Raw genomic sequence first — 23150 nt, forward strand, 5'->3', positions numbered from 1 at the left:
ATTCCTTGGCTATAAACGTGGCCTCAGTTTAAAGTAATCAGCAGGGATTAGAGTTGTGAAATTGTTGTGCTTGGATCTATTTAGCAATGTCGTTATCAACATTTGAGCTCTGTTGAGTTGCTTTCTATTCCAGTATGATAAATCAACTATGAATGTTGCCAAATATAAAGTTTCTCAGTTTCTTTCCCACATCTTTTCTTCAAAATGTCACTTTTGATATGCTGTTTCAAAAATTAAAATGATAGCCACGAAAAGGAATATTGGAAAATCAGTTCTCATTTCACCAAACTGTGCAGTTGTTTTTCATTGTTCAAAGCACTTATTTATTCTTAAAATAATAACTTTTGAACGTTGATGGAAAAGGGAGAATGCATAGCAGATTTTAACCTGCATTAAATGAGGCCTGTGACCAGTGGTGTGCTGCAAGAATCGGTGCTGAGTCCACTGCTTTTCGTCATTTTTATAAATGATTTGTATGTGACTATAGGAGGTATGGTTTGTATCTTTGCAGATGACACCAAAATAGGTGATGTAGTAGTCAGTGAAGAAGGTTATCACAGCGTAAAGCATGACTTCGTCAGATGGGCTGATGGACCAAGGAGTAGCAGATAATTTAATAATTGTTGCATTTTTGGCAGGATAAGTCAGAGCAGGTTTTACACAGTTAATGGTAAGGCACTGGGGAATATAACCAAACAGAGACCTAAGAGTGTAGGTGCATCCTTCCCTTGAAAGTGGAGTTGCAGGTAGACACTGGCAAAGAAAGCGTTTGGCATGCTTGCCTTCATTGGTCAGTGCTTTCAGTACAGGAGTTGGCATATCATATTGCGGTTGTGCAGGACATTACTGAGGCCACTTTTGGAATATTGCATTCAGTTCTGCCGTTGCTGCCAAACGAAAGATGGTATTAACTTGAAAGGGGTCAGGAAAGATTTGAAAGAAGGTTTGACCTGTCGGAAGAGGCTGAATAGGCTAGGGCTTTTTTCCCCTCGAGCATCAGAGGTTTACAAAGTCATGAGGGGCATGGATAAGCCAAGTAGCCAGGTACGTTTCCCAGTCAGGGAGTCCAAAATTACAGGGCATAGGTATAACGTAAGAGGGGAAAGATTTAAAAAGAACCTGAGGGGCAACATTTCATTGCAGGCAGTGCTGCATGTATGGGACAAGCAGTCAGAGGATGTGATGGAAGTGGGTACAATTATGACATTTCAAAGGTATCTCGATGGGTGTATGAATAGAAATGGTTTAGAGGGATATGGGCCAAAATGCAGGCAGTGGGATTAGATCAGTTCTGGTCGGCATGGACATGTTGGGCAGAAGGGCCTGTTTCCGTGCTGTATAACTCTATATTTCTATGACTCTGACAAATACTGTGCACTTTCAGTCAGATTGTAACTCCAGTCTCTGCCACAATATTTATTCATGAAACGTCAAAGAAATTAAAAATATTGGTGAATTATTTTTGTAAAGCACCGAACATTTTAAAATTTGCTAGCATGCCAAATGTCTTGATGTTTCCTGAATATTTAGCATAGTGCCTAGTAGAGTCCCGCAAAAGGTATTATTTTGCTGTCAACCGCATAAACATTACACTACCTTGGTTGGCCTTATCAGACAGAATTCATAGTTCCACATTGCAGATATAATACAAAATGTATGATGAGACAAAAATGTTCTTCAGTTGACTGGTTTTCTTCAGCAGATTTGATTCCTTCTTTAGCTGCAAGTTTAATTACATTCAAAAATCGAGCTGGGTTTAGAATAAAATGAGAATTCATCTGACAGTTACAGACATCATCTAATCAAAGCAAGAAATTTTAGAAAAAAAAATGAGTGTTGATATGATCCCAGTGAGGGAACTGTGAAGCAAAATAATGTTTACTGAATATTGCCAAAAGCGGAAATGGCCAGCAAGGTTTCACTCTTTGTAGCTTGTTAGTTTAATACAAATCAGAAACACAATAAATTGGCCATAAGTTAACAGGCATATTATGCTTCAAAAAAAAGGTAAATTTCATTTCAAATAGTGGGCACAGTAAGCACAAGCACAGGCATTCATATCATTCTTTGACATAAACGGCACCACATAGTGTTATGATTCCAGTTGCTATAACTAGATAAATCTGTACTGAAATCTAGCTTGATCGATCATATGTTGTTACTATTAACTAGGTGGTCTTTCTGAAATGCACACGTACAATGCAGATTTGGATTTAACAATGGTACTGTATCTACAACACCTTTGTCACATTTTCTACTACACAGAAAAAATACTCACCTCTTCCTGAGCGTAATTTGTTTTACTTCCTCACAAGAACCTGAACAAAATTCTATGCATCTTGATTCTACAACACTGCAGGATTGGCAATGTTATTCTATTAGTCAACGGATCTGTACTTTTTCAATAATTTTGATGTTTTGCAAAAACATAGCTTTCACTCAAAACATTGCATGCTTCAGAATGGAAATGAGATTTCAGGAATTTATACATCGATTTTGTTTTTTTTATTTTAGCTTAAAGCACAAGGGGCTAGAAGCTTCAGTTCCCTTGATAGATCAGAGAAGCTGATGCTGTTCTTCTTCAAGAAGAGAGGGCTCAAAGAAAATTTGATAGGAGTATGACTTATTGTAAGGGGTAAAGTGGGAGTAGATAGGTGCAAACTGTTTCATCAATGGAATGATTGAGACCCAAATGTCATAGTTCAGAGCATGATGAATTTTCAGGCACTACTTCAAAAATAATTAAACATACAGAGGCTGTCAAAATGTCATTGGCAAACTGTGACCTTGGGCATTTTGAGTTCTGCGCAATGTTGTGTCCCAAGCAGTTACCTGATTAAATATGGACATTCGTTACCCTCATACCCTTATTTTGGTTAAATCATTAACAAGAGGCATCATCTCTGTGAAAAACGGCTGCATCAGAACTCACAAACAAAACGCTATGGATCGGATGTTATGAAAGATCATGGACCGATAAATTTAACTCTCTTTCTCTGTATGCATGGTGCCTGACCTAGCGTGTTGTCTGGCTTCATTTACTTTTACAATGAAAGTTAATATTTTGATGAATACGAACAAATCCCATCAGTCTTCTTTGTGTTATGTTGGTTTCCTGTCTCCAATCTAGGCTGAGTACATCTCAATGCATCAAATGTCAATACAGGATGTATAACAAACACACCTGTATTTTTGGAGAAAACACATCTGAATGTATATAAGTCACATTTGGAGGACATAATCTAGGCTTTTAATATAACAACAGAATCATAATGTTCTGCAGAGATGGAGTTCCATAGAGAAGTAATTAAACCAGCCATGTGTTACTTAAGTATCCAAGATAGTGAAGGGCAATGTGTTAAAAGTGGAGAAGGGGTGCTTTCTATTCCACTTACAAATTAATCTGAGCGCCAACTTTCTGGTAATTCAAATATAGGAAGCCTTACATTTCACCAAGTATCCTCTGCTCTTGAGCGTTTCCCTTCATATAAAAGTTTAACTTGCAATGATTAAAAACTGAGAAAATGATGCATTCCAATTGCTTAGTTTTATCTTTGTGTATATCCAGTCTTTGGTGCTAGTCCGAATCTATCGTGAGAATGAGATACTGTGATTTCAATATCTGGGGTAAATACCTGATAATAAATATCCTTTCTAATTTTTAAGCACTCAAAATATTTGCTGGCACGCAAAAAAAAGTTAAAAATAACACATTCCTTACATGAAATGTAGTGACCAAAGCCATTATAATAAGAACAAATGATTCTTTCCATGGTACACAGGACATTACTTTCACATGATTTGCAGAAAGAACAATGCCATGTATAAAATTCTTATTGTGCAATGATTTCAAAGTTTATTGAATCATTTTGTGAGGAGGAAGCATTTATAAGAGATAATAGGAACTGCAGATGCTGGAGAATCCGAGATAACCAGGTGTAGAGCTGGATGAAAGCAGCATCATAGGAGCAGGAAGGCTGACGTTTCGGGTCTAGACCCTTTTTTGTGCTAGCGATATGATGGGCTGAATGACTGCCTCCTGCTCCTGTGCTTCTTCTCCTGTCCTGACATTAGGTACCCCTCAATAAGTACTTCGGACAAGCATATTTATTTAATTGTTGTTTGAACAGCTTGTTATGTGCATCTTAGCTGTCTTGTCTCATTTTCTACATACTAACAGTAATTGCACTTTCAAAGCATTTCATTGTCTGTAAAATGCTTTAGAGTGTCCGGGGATGTGATGAGCATTTTATGCATACACGTTCAGACTTCTTACTTCCAATCTTCTGCTTGTTCTCCATACCATTATCTTTATGTGCTTTGTTTCCAGTCACTGGTAATTACAACTGTCAGGACAGGTTTGTGTGGCTAAATGGCCCATTCCTGGTTTTTTTTTGTTGTTCCTTCAATACCTTTACTTTAAAAAAAGTTAATTTCCATTTTAATTGCAACAGTAACTTCTCTGCCTTTTGTCATTAATGTCAATATATATTAAGTAGTCTCAAACTCTTATGTGGATAATTTTTATTTTCTGGAAATATGATATTTGAATCAGCATATGTAATGTGACAGACAGTTGGTGCATCAGACTTATTTACATAAACTGCTTGGTAGAAAAATGAGTTGAAGTTCAAGGTTACTGTGAAATTTCAATATATTCAGATTCACATTTACGCTAACAAACTTGGATTTCATTTTTGTTCTTTGAAATGGTCAGATTTTATGGTAATTCAGGGGAATCATTCAATGGTGCCATCCATTTATAATTACATCATGTGGCTCATGGTGACAGTTCTGTTTTCTCTGGTTTCTGTTTTGACCATACAGGATTACTAAATTTTCCAGAATTTTTACTGTTACGATACATGACCACATACCAAGAGTATGTGTTGATGGAGAAAACAATCTTTAAAAAATTCTTAAAACTGTTTAGATTTAACACACTCTGATTAGGACCTACTGTGAATTATATGAATTACAAGTTTTGATTTAATAAAAAATATGTTTGTGCATCTATCCAAATGGAGAATTGTTTCCTTTAACGTAAAATCTTTGGTGAAATTGTACTTTAAACTTAAAGTCAGCAGAGTGTGCTGTGATTCAGTAGCTAAGCTGTTGTAAAGATACTGACAGTGGATTGCTTATTAGTGTCTTGTTCAATGAAAAATGCATCCTTGCAGCAGTAATATTTAATGCAGTGATACGTTATAGTATTTTGTCAACAGTAGTAGCTGCCTCTTTTCAAATTTTGTTAACTGTTTTAGATTTTTTTGAAAAGAGGCCATAATCCAATTTTAAGTAAATAACTGGCAAGAAGAAATGTTGCTTTGTGTTAGAAACTCCATTTTAAATTTACTAAGTATTTTATCAATTATGAAGAATTGTACCCATTTAAGCGACTTGACTAAAAAGAGGAAATTAACGTTTCATTTCTGTGTAGTCCCAAAGGTTAGCAGACAATTTGTTGAAATAGAAAAACTAATTTAAGTCTTAACGTTCTGCAATACTTGATTATAATCTGTTCTCAGATTGTGATCTATTGTTGCAGTTTATAAGTATGGGCATTTTTGAACAATATCAATTAAAGTTCTTTTTTGATTTTAGATTGGACCTCAGGAAATGACAGAGACGTGTTTTTGGATCAAAGCCAAAGAAGAAAAGTTTGAGAGTCCAGATCTATTTGCTAAACTAATGCTTAGTTTTGCTACACAAACAAAAGGTAACCATTTTGATGCTATAACCTATTCTGTCAACATTGTGTACAACATTTCAGCATGTACTTCAGTCATTACTTTTCCCTGAAAGAAGTTGAGCTTGATCTTTTAAACTATGTACATCACATTCCTGATCTTTTGAATATTATAAATCTAAATATTTAGAGTTTTGTTATTTCAAAGGCTTAAGTATCCATACCAGATCCAGTGACAGGTTCAGGTGATAAAGCTTGCTATTGCTGTAGGGTTCATTTATAATTAAAAAAATAAGCCTTTCAAATGAAATATTTGATTGAGTAAGAAATCCAATGTCCATATTAACTAAATTTAACTTGAGTTGGCAAGTTTGCCTATGTGTCGTTTAAGACCCTTGGCTGGAACATTGATCTGTGTTGAAATGGAAGTTTTCAGTCTAATTGACGCCTTCCTAGTCTGGTGTGATAATGGCAAGAAAAGTAGGCGAATGCAATATGGTGAGCATCAGAAAGTCAAAATCTTGTTAATGATGACTAATTTTCTGACTTTCCCCTTGAGCTTTATATGGTACTTCAGAATCTCACCATTGAACAGCAACTAACTCATGTTCATGTATCTCATTAAAGCTTCAGCTCACCTTAATATTAGTTCTACTCCTGATCTGAGAAGCTAGTTGGGGCAAATTCTTCCATGCAAATCAAGGCAGGTATCTCATGACTGCGGTTTGCTAATTGTATGAGCCATCATCCAACTCTTTTTCACAGCACAATTCCTTCATGTTCCATTGCTGTCTTCTTGCTGGGTCTCATCCATACTGGTCGATATTGGCAAACCGCCGGTCTCACTATGTCATTAATCACCTGTTCTTAGGTTATCTTAGCCTCCACTTCGGCGATTCAACTCTTTGGAGCTAAGAGACTCCAGTGACTTCTGTGTCACAGAGTTATGATCACTTAGCACAAAAAATGCATCCTGTGTAAATGCATGTCTTATCATTCTTAGTGCCCATTCACTTTGCACTCACTTGGGGTATGCCAGTCTCTGTTTACATCTCATTGTGTTCTTAACACACATTCATCGTTTCTGTGCAGATTGACGTTGCTTTCTGGTGCACAAGATTTTCAGTGTCCTGTTATGGGCTCCAAATCCATGACCTGCATGTTTTTTTACTGATAGGTATCATTGAACAATGAAGGGGTTGGCCCTGGTGCTATGTGGTGCTGTTGTTCGTCATCATCACACCAGTAGTATATTCCCGCAATTTACACTGCCACTTCCATGTGCAGGAAGAAGATGATCATGTGTGAATGTCAAAGGAGAGAAGTCTTTAATGGGGTAAAAGTGGATGCAGTCAGTCAGGATACCACTGCAGTCAGTCAAGGGGCTTATTTGATTTTAGTCTGCAAGTTGGGGTTAGTCTGTCAGTGCCAGGCTCCATGTCCTTGCAGACTGGTGATTGGGCCATGATCAGTTCTGTAGGTCAAGTACAAGCAGTCTGGGGATACAAGATCAGTCAGGAGCTATTGAAACAACAGACCTACACAGGCCCAATTTATATATAGAACACAGAACAGTACAGCACAGTTCTGCTGCTGTTGAAGAAAGGGAGGGATTGAATTGATTGTAGCTTATTTAGTGGTAATGCATGAGCAGGAGAGTTCTGGAGCAGAGGGTTATTGGCCATTTTACGCTGCGGACATCCTGCTTCACCCAAATCACTGCAGTGAAGTGAACTGAAATGTGTGCCCAAGCAAGCTTGGTCTGGTGATGAGGCCTGCTATGAAAATCATCTCGAACAAAGACTATCTTCTCCACCACCTCATCCACTAAGAGCTCCAGATTTCTCTCTCTGAAGGAGGGAGTGAGCTTTGCTTTGCTCTGGGCCACCTACCAATTTCAAAGACTCGGGCATTTCAATTTGAATGATCATTTTTGGCTTGCAGCATCTGAAGTGGTGTGCTCTTGGGTTTGACACATGCTGGCAGCAGTAGCATGAATACTGGAAGATGTTGGTGTTGGCAGGCACCATGTAAGTACCACTTCTGTTGTTTTGGACTGTGATCAGTGAAATGGAAAAGGTTATTATTTTGAACCAAGGAAACTGGAAATAGATTCTTGCAGTTTTAAAAATGAGACTGGAACACACCATGGATGGTACCTGCAGTGTTGCTGTATCTAAACTGGGGCAGAATTCCCAACATGTCTCTGGGTGTGTGATCAGGACTGTTTTTCTCATAGTCTTTTGATTTGCTTTTTTAATCAGGATCAGTGAGTGTATAAGAGTGCTTAACATGGTAACAGCCAATTGTATGTTTCCCAGGCCAATGGTTACTACCCTGTATGTGGGCTATGCAGTAGAAACATGAAGCAGAAGACATCTGAATCTCTTTCTCCCTCCCTCTCACCTGTGTGAGAAATAACAAAATCTCCCACAGCCTGTTTGCTCACATTACTTCCCTATAAACTGCTCTTTCTGCAACTCGCCTGTTGAAAGGGAAAAGGGGACAGTGACACCGAAAGCGGAAAATGCTCAACCAGTGAATAGATTTGACCTCTTCTCATGTGCAAAAAATGTAAGTAATTGGAAGCAACCAAAAGGACCAACTGTAGACTTTTGTGCTTCTGTAGTCATGCTATTGAACTGTTCATATGTCCAAGCATGCTCAGTCAAATGTGCAGATTTGAATGTTGCAGTGTAATTGTCCTCTTAATCTGCGGTCTTTGCAAAACTGATACTTCAGAGATATTTGACATTTTTGTGCATAAAGGGTGTGAAGTTGTGTTTTTTTAATTCTCCAGATACTAAAAAAGCACAGCAAAAAAAGTTATGTCTTAGCTTAATCAAGTGTAACTGTGAATGGCATGATATACTTTAATGTTTTAAGCAACATCTCTGACTCAGCAAGTTTACTTTTGTAATGACAGAATATGATTTCTTATTGGTGATTTTAGAAAAAATGCTTTTTCTTTGTCTCCTCTCTCTCGCTCGCGCGTGCGCTGTCTCCGTCTCTTGCTCTCTCTCGCTCTAAGCTCATCGTTCATTTCCACTGGTTGTCGTTGCATTATTTTGCATTCAGTTGAATATTGTAAATTAAACCTGTTTTACGCTTTGCCTGACTCGGTAATAATTCTTCAATCTGAATGATTGAAGCGACAAACCTCCTTGCTGTTCACTGTGAATCTGAAGGTTCCGTAAGGGTGCTGTTCTGAAATGGATTTTCTAATTGCCTATGGTTGCCCCTCAAAAGCAGACAATGTCTGCAGCTAACTGTGAAATGTAATGAATGCCATTCACTTGCCACTGACTGGAAAATCGGGGCCAATGCGTTCAATGAAGAAAATAGCTTTAATGGGGAGAAAAGTGATATCAGCAGAACCTAATTAGTCTGAAGCACTAGTATATACTGTGTTAAGCTTGTGGAAAATTCTGACTACAGAATTAGCCTGCTCCAAATAATCATATAAATGAGCAACGTTTTGAGTGAGTCATTGTAGTTTGACAAAATATCAGGCTCCATAACTCATTTGAGGAAATAATTTGGGATGCCAGTCTCCCTTCTGTCTGTTTACCTGTTATTATATCTACAAAAAAAATCATTGCAAACCAAATTCCCCAGTTACTGTCTGTTTTTTGATTGACCAGAAAAGTTTTTTTTTCACTGTTATACTATTGGCTTCGGCTCCCAAGTGAACCCTATGGGCCTGGCTGTGCTGAACACTGCAGGAATTTTAGCATGGGACCTCTGTTAGCAGAGGTGTCATCAATTTTCAATATCCAGGTTAAATCTGTAAATAGCGTTCAATAGAAATCTGAGGCCGTCATTATGGCATCACTTGTTTTTCTAAAACAATGCTCACTTGAGCAATAAGAATACTTTATTTAAGCATCCAACAGCAGTTTATGATACTTAAACCAGTACGAAGTAAATGTAAAGAATGAATCTGTTGGAGATTTGTTTGAAAGCATTTTGAGGCTCAGATAATGTCCTTTATTTATGTATTTCAGCCAAACTAACTCCTACAATATCTTTTGGATACGAGATTGATATGTGTAACACTTGATGCAAACAAAAGGTAGATCTTTGAGATCATTGAGGGATGGATCATTGTACTTGATTCATAAACAGGATTTGATTCATCAGTCGATAGCTCTGTTATCAATCATCAATCCTGTAACTTAGATAACTCTGTAAGACAACAGTGTTGTGATGTTGAAGACAGAGGTTCTCTTCAGCATCATTCTGTCAAGGAGGAAAATGGCATAAACAATATCATTTAAATATTTATTTTGTCTTGGGAATGCTGCTTTAATTCAATTTGAGCTTACTATTGTTCTGTCCAACACTAACATAGAAACATAGAAGATAGGAGCAGGAGGAGGCCATTCGTTTCTTTGAGCCTGCTCCACCATTCTTCACAATCATGGCTGATCGTCCAACTCAGTAGGCTAATCCTGCTTTCTCCCCATAACCGTTGATACCATTTTTCTCCTCTATGCGTGTGACATTTTTAATATCAGCAAAACATGTATTGACATGTTGTGTTGAAACCAGTTATCAAAATTTTTGATTTGGCTATTTTCATGACATCCAGGAAAATGACAGACAGGTTTAAATGGGTCATGGAGCTTTATTGAAGTGCTTTTAAAAATCTGTGTCAGGGATACCACTCAGTCATTAACAGTTATGTACTCAAGTCTGCCTGGCTTTATTGTTTGTGTTCAATTTTATTTAATAAACAAGGTGCGTTAATACTCTATATTACTATGACATTTAAAAAGAAAGAGGGGGTAGAGGATATATTCTTTGGAAATTCAAAGAGTGGGAGCAGGAAGAGGAGCCATTGCAGATTATACTCTAAACAAGACTAGGTGCAAAAGAATGGACACAGAGTTCAGATCCATCCAGTTGGATGATAATGGAGAGAAATTAGAGGAGGTTGTGTGGTCAATCATGTCAAAGGCTTCAGACAAGTTAAGAATGATGCAAAAGAATAGTTTATCTTTGTCACTGGCACGTAAGATGTCATTTTTAATATTGGCACAATCCTTTTTGGTTTTGTGATAAGAGCAAAAACCTGACTCATGTCAATGATTGTGTGGGATGTCAGGCATTAACATGATGTGGGGTTTGAAAAGTTGTATGAGGTCTGATTCCCAAAAACAAAGCTAAAATCTAGCCTGTTGTGTTATTGCTTCACAGTTCTGCTTTCAGTTTACATTGTGTAACTAGTTCTATATATGACATTTTAACAAACACCCACTGAAAATCCATATGTACTTAGAAAACATATGATATATTAGGTAGAAGCTACATTTTTTATAAACCCATGCTGATTGCCTCTGGCCACCACATACCTTTGTAACAATTCACTGATTTAATCCGATATTACAGGCATTTAAAGTCTGCCCATGAGGAATTTCTGAAAAGATTACTCAATCAATTATTGTTACATGTGACAGTTTATCCATATATCGATTTTCATGCACATGTTCAATTTAGGGGGAGAAAAATATTTTATGGTATTTCCAATTATTAATTTTCAATCAATAAATCCCTTTTCGATATCTTGTGTTAATAAAATACTTTAATGAATTTATGTCGAAAACTAAATTTCCTGTTAGAACAGTTGGAAGTTAATAGCTTATTTTATGTTTTAAGTGAAATGAAGATCACCTTTCAACTAAAGTATAAACAATTACAAAGTGTGCTAACTGTGGAGTGAATTAAAAGTAGTTATGTGAAACCACTTGTGTCATGCATGTTTCCATTATTATGGGTGACATGTTGCAATGACAGTGGGAATCTATTTTATTAATGACACAGAGTTCATTCTTGCTCTTAGCATAAAGATGAGATGAAACACTCTGCCGCAGGCTTACTTTCACAGCTATTTTCCAGAGATAGCTTACTGTTTTGAGTTCACATGGAATGCAGAATGCAGTTGTTGAAATGAAAATTGTTCACTTTAGTGTTGAGAAAATAATCTGGTTTGCAGAAAAAGTGATGTGCTGTCTTTACCATTTATAGTTCCCTACAATAGTCCTATTTGAGCGTCAGCATTAAATTGTCAAAGTACAAAATTATACCCTGTAAAGTGAAAAAAAGACTTCTAGTGCATTCCATTAAATTATAACTTGAAGATTTCACAATGAGTACAGATATTAATCTATACACTATTGGAAATGAATGAATTTCTAGATTTGTACAGCTCCTTGAAATATTAACAGTTTGTATTCTTTATATTTTGAACAATATGATTGGCAGTAAATTTGAATATAAACACAGATAAAGGAAATGCTACATCATTTAAAAGGCTCATATATTTCATTAACAGTGGATCTAGCTAATTTATTGCATTGCTTTTTTCAGTTACATCTCATTATTTTTTGCTGCTGTGATGTCTGGGTATGGTATGAAGTGATATATTTTTTGGTGATTTAGTTCACAAGCTGTTGGCAGAGCTGCAGAAATGTTGGGCTGTATGGTCTTGACTGAGATACATCTGAGATAAAAGAAAGTGTTATCATCCAGAAGCCATGTTTCTAGGTCAGACACTTCATTCAGGGTAACAAGTATAATTCAGTTATCAAAGGCAACTGTTATATTTTGAGATTTACAACCATTTTGGACTCCTGCTGAGAACGAAAGGTGGTTTAGAGATTTCAATGGGCATCCACACCTTTTATCACTTAGAATACTTGAGGATTGTTTTGCAGCCAGAAATGAGTGTGTGTCAAATATCTACTGTTGATGCGTCACTTGAAAAATCAGTTAGACCTGGCCCCTGTCAAATACTTAAATCTGTCTACTGAAAGTGGAGACTGTGAATGCTGCATACAAAACTACATTTAAAATAGAAATGATTATTGTGAAGCTGTATTTGACGGAGTCAATTCCAAAAATGCTAATCCAGAACAAAAGCCATATTTTGGAGTTTAGTAAGATCCGTTTGCTCATCTTCTGAAGCTCAAAAGATGTCATGATGTACTGAAAAAAATGAAAACTTTTTTTGGATTTATTAAATGTTTAGATTGGGTATTTGAACAAAAATCCTTTTTTTGGTTTTCTTAATTACTAGCATTTTTGAAAAAAACACAATGCTAGGAATATTGAGCAGGATAAATAGCATCTATGAAGAGAGAAGTGGAGTTAATGTCTGTTACCTTTCGTCTGGCCTGGAAAACATTAATAATGAACTGATTTTCGGCAAAGATAGGGGTGGAGAAAGAGAGGACTGAGAGATAAAAATAATGAAAGGGCAGGTGCGGTAGTAATTGAGGGATTTGGGTGTCCATGTCTATGAATCACAGAAGATTACTTTGCATGGCTGAAAGACTGGGGTGGGAGAAGTGGATTCTGTTAATGGAGCATTGGCATAAGTGCTGGGAGAAGGAGGACCTGTGCCATCAGGACTGTCTTACACCTGAACTGTACTCTAAACCGTGTTCTTGCAAACTGCATATCAAGGGAAATAGAGTGGGCTTTACATTAATACGCGAGAACTGTGGCCCGAATTTAGAAAGCTGTGATTAATCGAGGATTGGGAAATATGCAAAAGAAGAAAGAATTAATGTGGGGAAATGACAAACAGTCAGCCATTAGCAGGATGGAACAGAATGCACATCTCAGAGAAAATCACAATAGACTGGAGATTGTAAAAATATTAAAAGGATGAAACTTAAAGCACTGTATTTGAATGCATGGGACATTTGAAATAAAACAGATGAACCATTTGTACGAATTGAGATAAATAAGAATCATCCAGTGGGCAAAACAGACATGGCTGCATGATGGGATTGGGACCTGAATATAAGATAGGATGTGACATTTAGGTAGGGTGGGAAGCTGAGAAAGGGTCGCCAGGTGGCTCTATTAATTAAGGACAATATTAGCACAGTAGAGAGAATGATGTAAATTCAGGAAACCAGGATATAGACACAGTCTGGATAGAAAGGAAGAATGATAATGCCAAACAATCACTTGGGGGCGTTGTGTATTGACCTCCGAACAATAACCACATGTAGGACAAAGAAGAAATCGTGGGAGCTGGTCGTAAGTGTACAGCAGTTATCATTGGATATTTTAACCAACATATAGACTTGAAAAATTAGATACAAAAATTGTTTGTGAGGAATCTATTGAGTGTTTGAATGTCTGGCACCAACCAGACACTAGACTATAACAGACCTGGTTTTCAGTAATGAGATAGGATTAATTGCTGCCTTCACAGAGAAAGTGCCGGTGAGAAGTAGTGACCATAATATTGCATAGTTTTTTAGTAATCCAGAATTTTACATAAATTTCAGGAAAGAAGTCTGAATCATAGAACTGTTGAATTATAAAATTCCTATGGTATGGAAATAGGCCAGTTGGCCCATAGAGTCCACACCAACTCTCTGAAGAGCATCCCATCCAGACTTTCACTCCCTACCCTGTACCTGTAATCCTGCATTTCCCATGGCTAATTCACTTAGCCCACACGTCTTTGGACACAATGGACAATTTAGCATAGCCAATCAACCTAACCTGCACATCTTAAGACTGTGGGAGGAAACTGGAGCACACAGAGGAAATCCATGCAGACACGGGAAGAACATGCAAAATCTACAGAGATGGTCGCTCGGGGCTGGAATCGAAGGCAGGTCCCTGGTGGTGTGAGGCACCAGTGCTAATTACTAAATCCAAGGCTCCTGCATTAAATTTCAACAAGAGCATTAGGGTGTGGAGGCTGATCTAAGGAAAGTAAACTGGCAATTTATATTAAGGAAAGGTCAATAGACATTCAGTGGCAGACATTTAAGGGGCCATTTCAGAAAGCACAGAATAGATAGATTCCAACAAAAAAAATTCCAAGGGATGGACCCACCATGATACTTAGCTTAAAAAAATTAAATTCAACAAAAAGACGTTAAATTGTGCAAAGATAGGTGGCAGTTCTGAAGTTTGGACAGAATATAAACAAAAAGCCAATTCTTGGGATGGGCATAGCTGTTGTCTGGGAACAGATTAGATTGTTGGGTGAATATTCATTTGAGTTTAGAAGAATGGTAGCGGCGGGGGAGAACATCAGAAACCGATGAAATTCTAACAGCATTAGACATGACAAATGCACAAAGGATTTGTGACCAATGACTAAGGATAAGGGGTAGGCCTTTTATGACTGAGATGAGGAGGAAAGTAAAACAAAAACACCTGCCAACATCTGTGGACAGCTCACATTTTGAAACTAGCAACCTTTTGTCAGAACTATGCTGATGACGGGTTAGGGTTGATTGGGGATTGGGAGACTGCAAAGGAATAGAATACATGGAGCTGGCCTTCAGAGAAGGGATTGCTGATGATAAACCGAGGGGGAGATAATGGCAAATAGGGTGCTAATGACCTCGCCAGCCTCTGAATCCAAAGGATCAAAGCTACTCTTACCATCACCTCCAACAGAATGTTAACACTGAATACATATTCCCCATCTCTTCTTTGTCAGCATTCCACAAGGATTTTTCATCCCCAGGACATTCTGGTCCACTCCTCTCCACTCCCAACATCACCTCTGCCCCACAACACCTTCCCAGGCAGTCACAGAAGATGGAACACATGCCCAATTACTATCCAAGACCCCAGATATCTTCCGTATGAAGCAGTAACATATCTGCACTTCATACGACCATAAGACATAGGAGTAGAAGTAAGGCCATTCGGCCCATTGAGTCCACTCCGCCATTTAAATCATGGCTGATGGGCATTTCAACTCCACTTCCCTGCACTCTCCCCGTAGTCCTTGATTCCTTGTGAGAGATCAAGAATTTATCGATCTCTGCCTTGACGGCATCTAACGTCCCGGCCTCCACTGCACTCCATGGCAATGAATTCCACAAGCCCACCACTCTCTGGCTGAAGAAATATCTCCTCATTTCCGTTTTAAATTTACCCCCTCTAATTCTAAGGCTGTGCCCACAGGTCCTAGTCTCCACACCTAATGGAAACAACTTCCCAGCGTCCATCCTTTCTAAGCCATACATTATCTTTTGTAAGTTTCTATTAGGTCTCCCCTCAACCTTCCAAACTCCAATGAATGCAGTCCCAGGATCATTAGTCGTTCGTCGTATGTTAAACCTACCATTTCAGGGATCATCCGTGTGAATCTCCAATGGACACGCTCCAGGGCCAGTCTGTCCTTCCTGAGGTGTGGGGCCCAAATCAGTCAATCTAGTCTGCTATATTGGCTGCTCACAATGTGGTCTTGCCTATGTTATGAAAGCAAAACACAGGTCTGTGTCCCCTCCGTAAACATGGTCCCAAACTTCCAGTTACCCTCCACTTGAACATGACACCTTGTGGATTTGCTGCAATGTTTCAGTGAAAAGCAACACAAGCTGTAAGAAAAACACCTTGTCTGGCATTTATGTATCTTCTAACGCCCAAGACTCAGCATTGAGTAGAAGAATTAAAGAACACCCCACCCTTCTTTGTTACTGTACCCACCCCCCCCCCCCCACCCCATACCTTTCTCCTATCTTGCATGGGTTGCTGCTAGCACAGCCAACCCACTTTTAACCAGACACATCTCCTGTCAGCAAACTACTCATCATTGTCTCCTTATCACTTATTCATCAGCAATCCCTCTGTGTCTCATTATTTTTTGACCCCTCTATCCCTCTCAGCACCATCTGCACATATTTGATTGTGTCACTCCTTACACCCCTTCTTTTACTGTAATTAGGATAAGTACCACTCTTTTCTGGCTGTTTTCAGTTCTTTTTGTCTCCCTGATCCATGTATTCAAACCTTTATAATGCACTAATTGCCCGCTCTGCCCAAAGAAGTGAGGCGTCAGGATTGATTTGCTGAGATATCTGAGGATACTGACATCATTGGAATGTTTTTGATATTCGTCTCTTGTTGTTGTTTCTATAGATAGATTCTTAAATTTGGCTAAGCCATGGTCAGTGTTTTATGCAGCAGTTTCATTGCTGGTGGTAATAGGTGACAAAACTGTTACATTAACTTCTTACTGCAAGTTGACTTTTTTCCCCAGATGATAATGTGTCATCAATTCATTGAGAAGAGAATTGGGGTGTGGGGCAAAGGGCTGAAACTTCTGGGTGCTGTGTTAGTAGCATCATGATATGGTGAGGACTGTGCTGTGCATTGAAGTGTTTTAACTCATTCAAAGAGTGTACAATAGAGGCATCTGGGCCATCCAGATTAAAGCATTGACCCCCACCGTAAGATGATAAGCTGATATTAGCCTTGGTCCAAAAGCAGCCATGGTTTGAAGAAATGAATTCCAGTAAATAATAACAAGAACTCTCTAAATAGCATATTTGCACTTGCCATTTAAAGCTGGTTTTGTAGGTTTGATAAATGCAGCTATAACAGGGAAGGAAGTTAACTTGTGTTCCCTCTTCTGATAGCTCTAATATGGATTTGCTAGAATTGTGATATTTGTTTCTCTGGCAGGGAATAATACAGTGGCTCAAATATGAGCTACCATCACATGAGGAAAGATTACTCGACGGAAAGCAAAAGAAAAGTAGTGAGAATTAGTGCAACTGGAAGAGAGGTTCAAACCAAAAGAACTGTAGATGCTGTAAATCAGAAACAAAAACAAAGTTGCTGGAAAAGCTCAGCAGGTTTGTGCTCCTGAGATGCTGCTTGGCCTGCTGTGTTCATCCAGCCTCACATTTTATTATCTTGGAATTCTCCAGCATCTGCAGTTCCCATTATCTCTAGGTCTGGCAGCATCTGTGAAGGAAAAAAATAGGAGTTAATGTTTCAGGTCTGGTGATGCTTCCTCAGAACTGCTCTGAGGAAGGGTCACTGGACCCAAAACGTTAATTCTGATTTTTTTTTCACAGATGCTGCCAGACCTACTGAGCTTTTCTAGCAACTTTGTTTTTCTTTTTGTTGTTGTTGTGGAAGAAAAGTTCAGCCAGACTCTTCTAGGATGACTTAGTTATTGACTTCAACACGGAAAAATGGGAAACAAGTTTACTTTAGATTACAGATGAACAATTATTGAGTCTTGCAGATTCAAAATCTGTTACACTGACATTTAATGCCAGCTCTTGACATTTGAATTCCGTCAGCTGATTTACTATTTGGGATTATCATTGAAGTTAAAGTTATTTTAAATAGGGGCCAAAATTCTGAACATGACCACAGGGATCGCCTGACCTACACAGGTTTGCCATGAAATAGGCAAGGATTAGTATAAAGTTTAAGCTGAAATTGACATTTTTTCTAAAGGCAATGAAATCAGACAGTGATAGCCGTGGGAAGAGCTTCATTTACTATTTAATTCATAACACAATAAGAATTTACAAATGTTGAAGATTAAATATCTTGTGCAGTTGCCAGTCTGGAAATAGTAACCTCTACAAACGTGGAATATATAAACTGCTTCTATTTTAAAAAACTTCTGACAAGTGGTCATGTAATTAAGAATGCAGAACCGAACATAGGTGGAAAAAACTCATCTCTCCCAAGAAGAAGTGTACCTGGTTGACAGCCCTGGTTGGAAAGAATCCTGACTATGAGCCAAGATTTCTTAAAATGTGAAAGCCTGCTTCAATGGTACAGTCAGGGAAATTTAACACACTGATACACCAACTGTGCAACGTTGAGACTTCATAAACCACAGGAAAAAAATGTTAGTTATTGGACTTTTTAAATGTTTCCTGCAATCTTCAGCTCCCTCCACCTGTTAGATTCATTAATAGGTTTACATGTTCTTTGTATTCAGTGTTTCTGTAATTGAGAGTTTCGGAACCATATATTGCTTTTCTTAAAGAAAAATGCAAGCCTTGTACTTTTTGTTTCAAGAGTTTATTTTGAAACTGTTGCTATTCTGAGAAAGCCTATGCAGTTTATTTCTGAGCAGCATGTATGGTTAAACTGTAAACTATTTGGGTTTTATAAATCATCTCTGTTGTACGGATTGCAGAAGTAAGAGTAAAAAGAGAATTATTCACCCTTCTGATTGATCTGGAGAAGTCTGAAGCCTCAGTTAAAGAAAAGAATTCCAGCAAAAAGTCACAAGAATATAAACGGTACATTTCTACATGCCATTTAAAGCTAGTCTTCTAATTTTTGAAAATACAGTTGTAATACTGTGATAGGTGTTTGAAAGGAAGAATTAGTAGGGCAGGGAAGATTGGATGTCGTAAATTATATTTTAGCTTTGTTTAATTATTCTGAACTGTAGATATTTTGGCCAGAGTAATGATTCTAATTTCAATTTTTGTTTTTTTGGGAAGCTTATAAACTCTTTGTCGCCGCTTAATTTTTTTTGATAATTTGAATAAAATTGATCGTTGTTTATCATCACTTTTTCACTTCCCAAATAAGTTTAGTTTTAAATGAGGTATGATTTGCACTGAGCTCAATGTTTGTTTGACCTATACAGAGAGAAAAAAAGGGCAACTGATTTTTCTTATCATTTCAAACGTATTACTTAAAAATCACTTTTGATCCACATATAATAGTTACTTTTGGATAGCAAGAACTGAAGATGCTGGAGTCAAAGGTAACACAGTTTAGAACTGGAGGAACACAGCAGGCCAAGCAGCATCTCAGGAGCAGGAAAGTTGATGTTTTGGGTCGGGATCCTTCTTCAAAAATAGTTTTGCTTCTTTCCTTTGTAGGTTTGCTGTAAATCCTCATATTCTCTCAATAATCCTCTGTTCAGTGCCAGTGACATGAGCTTTAAATTTCTCCTGGACACAAGATTTTGCTGTTCTGTTTTGAAGGGAAGGAGGTTTTTTATTCTTACGGACTCTGCAGCTGTATCAGAGACCAGCTCTGAATCCTTAAATATTTAGAACATAGTTGCACACATCAAAAGTTGCACATGGCTTTAACAAATTAACATTAGTGGATACAGTGGATATAAACACTCTTTTCATTGGAGATTAAGTACCACTAGATTTAATAGCATCTATATCTGGACCACTGTTTGAATAACACAATGATTTGTGCTGATGTTGCTTTTGATGGCAAAATGTGTTCACCTGCTGTGATGATGTATGGGTAATAAATAATGGGGTATCATAGTTTATTTCAAAATGTTGGATGAACACAAAGCTGATGTTTTGGGCCTAGACCCTTTTCTGATGAAGGGTCTAGGCCTGAAATGTCAGTGTTTGTGCTCCTAGGATGCAGCTTGGCCTGCTGTGTTCATCCAGCTTCGCACTTGGTAATCTTGGATTCTCCAGCATCTGCAGTTCCCATTATCTCTTATTTCAAAATGTTGTTTGGATGTAAATAATTTGAATGACATAATGAAATATCAGTCCACTTCTTGGACATCTCAAATATTCCCACAACGATCATGACCTAAAAGTGACCATAGCATTCCCTCAGCTCTTGCAGATGCTCCTAAAAGTGCTGATGACCTTTCTGTCCACAGTTCGTGTTCCTTAAAATCTTCCTTAAGATTAAGAATGATTACACCTCTGTGCATTGCACAGAATATCTAAGATCCTCATTGCAATTGAATTACAAGCCCTCTCCAATCTGTTGTGGTAAGCTTTCCTTATATTAATGTGATGATCTTAGAAGGATCTAAAATCTTTATATCTCTGTACAAGGATGTTTCAGAAGAAATGCTATCTATCTATCTTTGTTCAATTTACAGAAGAAAAAATAACATGGAAAGAATGGTTTGAATGCAGAATTCACGGCTATAAAGATAGATTGGAGCAGATGAACAGATTGTATCAATCTTGTTTTTTTTAAACAAGATCAGGTGTTTGATTCAAAAATGATTATTGGAAGCTTACAGTTAACATTGCATCATTAAGAAGAGCGCGACATTGATTAGCAAAATGTGCAGGTTCTGTGCTTTAGCTTTCAATAATTATTGCATCCCTAAGAAATAGGTTTCCACTAGTGAGATTACTGCCCAGATTTTTGAGAGGCTGCATCTGTACTTTGAAATTTATATTTCTGATCTAAAATGAATACATCCTATTATCTGATTCTGACAGTATTTCACTTCATGAAACGTGTATTTTTATTTGGCTTAAGCAGTACATATTTAATAGGTTTCACCTTGTAACTCGCACCGCCCAAAAGTCAAGTTGGCATTCATGCCATTGGAGGGGCCTCCTGCTCATGGAAGCGATGTTCTGTGAGGCATGGAGATATGGTGGCATGCCCTAACCCAGCCTCTGTCTTTCCCTAACCCTGCCTCCAGAATTAGGTCGTGCGTGATGGGCAGCCTTCTGACACTATCAGCAATTGAATCCCTTTGGTGGTCATTTAAGGACCACTAGAGGGCCTCAGCTCACCACTGCTAAGATGAATGCAGCTGCAGGGACGTGCGCAGTGATGTAGTTTACCATTAAGTGCAAAATTATGAGCAGCTTGTAACCTTGTTGAAGGGGAGGACCCTTGATTGAAGGCAGTTAATGCTGCACTGAGTGACCGGGCATCAAGCAAGAGCTGACACTGACAAATTTTAAAAAATGCACGCCCTTGCTTCATGCCATTCCTATGTTTGCAACTTCTTAGAATGCTGCGCTCCCCCCCGCCCTCCCAATTGCTTGCTTTTGTCCTGGGTAATCTTTGATCATGGGACTCCAGGGAGTGCTATCCCACCTCCAGGCACAGCACCATCGGTGGTGGTACTTAGCACAAAGGCTGGTGGCACCCATTAGATGAAAATTCCCTGGAATTGGCAGTCTGTTCCCATGATCTACTCTCCAACTAGACACAAAGATTCACATGTTACAATAGGATAAGCTCCTTATGGAGAAATCATTTATTTTATTGTTTTCCAACATGTTTATAGATGATTGTTGCTGAAGAAAAAAATCCTCAGAATTTAGTCGAACTCACTTCAGGATAAAGGATGCCTCACCCATCACAGTTTAAATATGTCGACTATATGGTAGTGGTGCTTCTAAAATTTCTTCTGCATTTCTAGAATCTTGTGTCTAAAGAGAGTTAATTGTGTTTATGTTAGAGCACGAGATCATGTGATGTGGGTGGGCCATTGAGCCCATCAATTCTGGTCTCCATTGTGATTGTAGAAAATTGTTCCACAAATACATCACATTTAAATTGGAAGTACCACCATTTTAGTATCAGATTGAACTTCACTGTGGAAAAAGTCTGCTAGTTTTGTTGATGGTATAATTTTATTGAATATTTGGGAATTGTTTTCTATTCTAGCACTTTTCTACACCACTTTAAAACTAACACCACTGTTTTGGTTTAAACAGAACCTATTGCTCATTCTTAGCTAATTAAGGTAGCTATATGTTACCTTTGTGGCTCTGATTTACAGATTTCTAGGCATAATTTACACAGTTTTGTCATTACGAAACTCCAAAGTGAAGTAGTGGATCTGGTTTGTGTTCTGGCTTGGTAATCAGAATGATTGAATCCATGCTTGTACAATTGAAAGAGGTTAAGAGAGATTCATGACATCCCCTCTCTGATGACCGAAAATGCAACTCAACAGGAGCTGTTGCATTTCCTGCACTACTTCCCTCACAACCTCTCCCCACTACAAAAATAAAGATAAAACCCCCTCGTCCTCACATAACACCCCATCAACCTTCATATCTAATGTATCATTCTCCGCCATTTACAATCTGACCCTCCCAACCAAAGAGATATTTCCCTCTCCAAGCTCCCACGAGGAGCTTGAACAGTTCATCAACTTTACTAACACCTTTTGTCCCAACTTCAAATTCACCTAGACCATCTCTGATACCACCTCCTCCTTACTGGACCTCTCTGTCTCCATTTCTGGTGACCACCCCAAAACTGACTCCCACAGTTCCCTATTACTTTACCTCATCTCACCCACCTGCAAGAATGTGATCCCCTACTCCAAATTCCCTGCCTCCGCTCCCAAAATGTGGCGTTCCACTCCCGCATAATCCAGGTGCCCTCCTATTTCAAGGACCATAACATCAGCCCCCTCCGGTGATTGAAAATGCTGTCAACTACATCTCTTGCGTTTCCCACATCTCTGCCCACACGTCCCCTCCCTCAACCAAAAACCAAGACACAATCACCCTTGTCCTCACACATCACCCGACCAACCTTGCATCCAACATATCATTCTCCGCCACTTCCGCCACTCATAATCCATCCCCACAACCAAAGACATATTTCCCTCCCCACCCCTATCTGCCTTTCATAGGGACTGCTCTCTGTGCGACTCCCTCTTCCGCTCCACACTCCCCACTATCCCCACCACACCCAACACCGTTGGCTGCAACCACAGGAAGTGCTATATCTGCCCCTACACCTCCCCCTCACCTGCATTCAAGGCCCAAAACAAATCTTCCATGTTAGATAGGGTTTCACCTGCACATCCGTCAACTTGGTCTACTGCATCTGCCCCGATGTGGCCTCCTCTACGTAAGTGAGACCAAGTGCTCTGCTCGCAATAAATGACAACACCTTCCAGTCGCCAACCACTTTAACTCCCCCTCCCACC

The 23150-nt window shown here is 38.5% G+C and overlaps 1 protein-coding gene across 5 annotated transcripts in view; it reads left to right on the forward strand.

Moving 5' to 3' along the window:
• Window positions 1-23150, forward strand: part of diaph2 (diaphanous-related formin 2) — a 632555-nt gene that overhangs the window by 280745 nt on the left and 328660 nt on the right. For all 5 annotated transcript variants that reach the window (XM_059651484.1, XM_059651487.1, XM_059651485.1 and 2 more), the window contains one exon: window positions 5605-5719. In XM_059651484.1, the coding sequence (XP_059507467.1) occupies window positions 5605-5719 (115 nt within the window). The remainder of the gene's footprint in view (window positions 1-5604; window positions 5720-23150) is intronic.

This window comes from Stegostoma tigrinum, chromosome 15 (genome assembly GCF_030684315.1).
Source record: "Stegostoma tigrinum isolate sSteTig4 chromosome 15, sSteTig4.hap1, whole genome shotgun sequence".
NCBI classification, from domain to species: domain Eukaryota; kingdom Metazoa; phylum Chordata; class Chondrichthyes; order Orectolobiformes; family Stegostomatidae; genus Stegostoma; species Stegostoma tigrinum.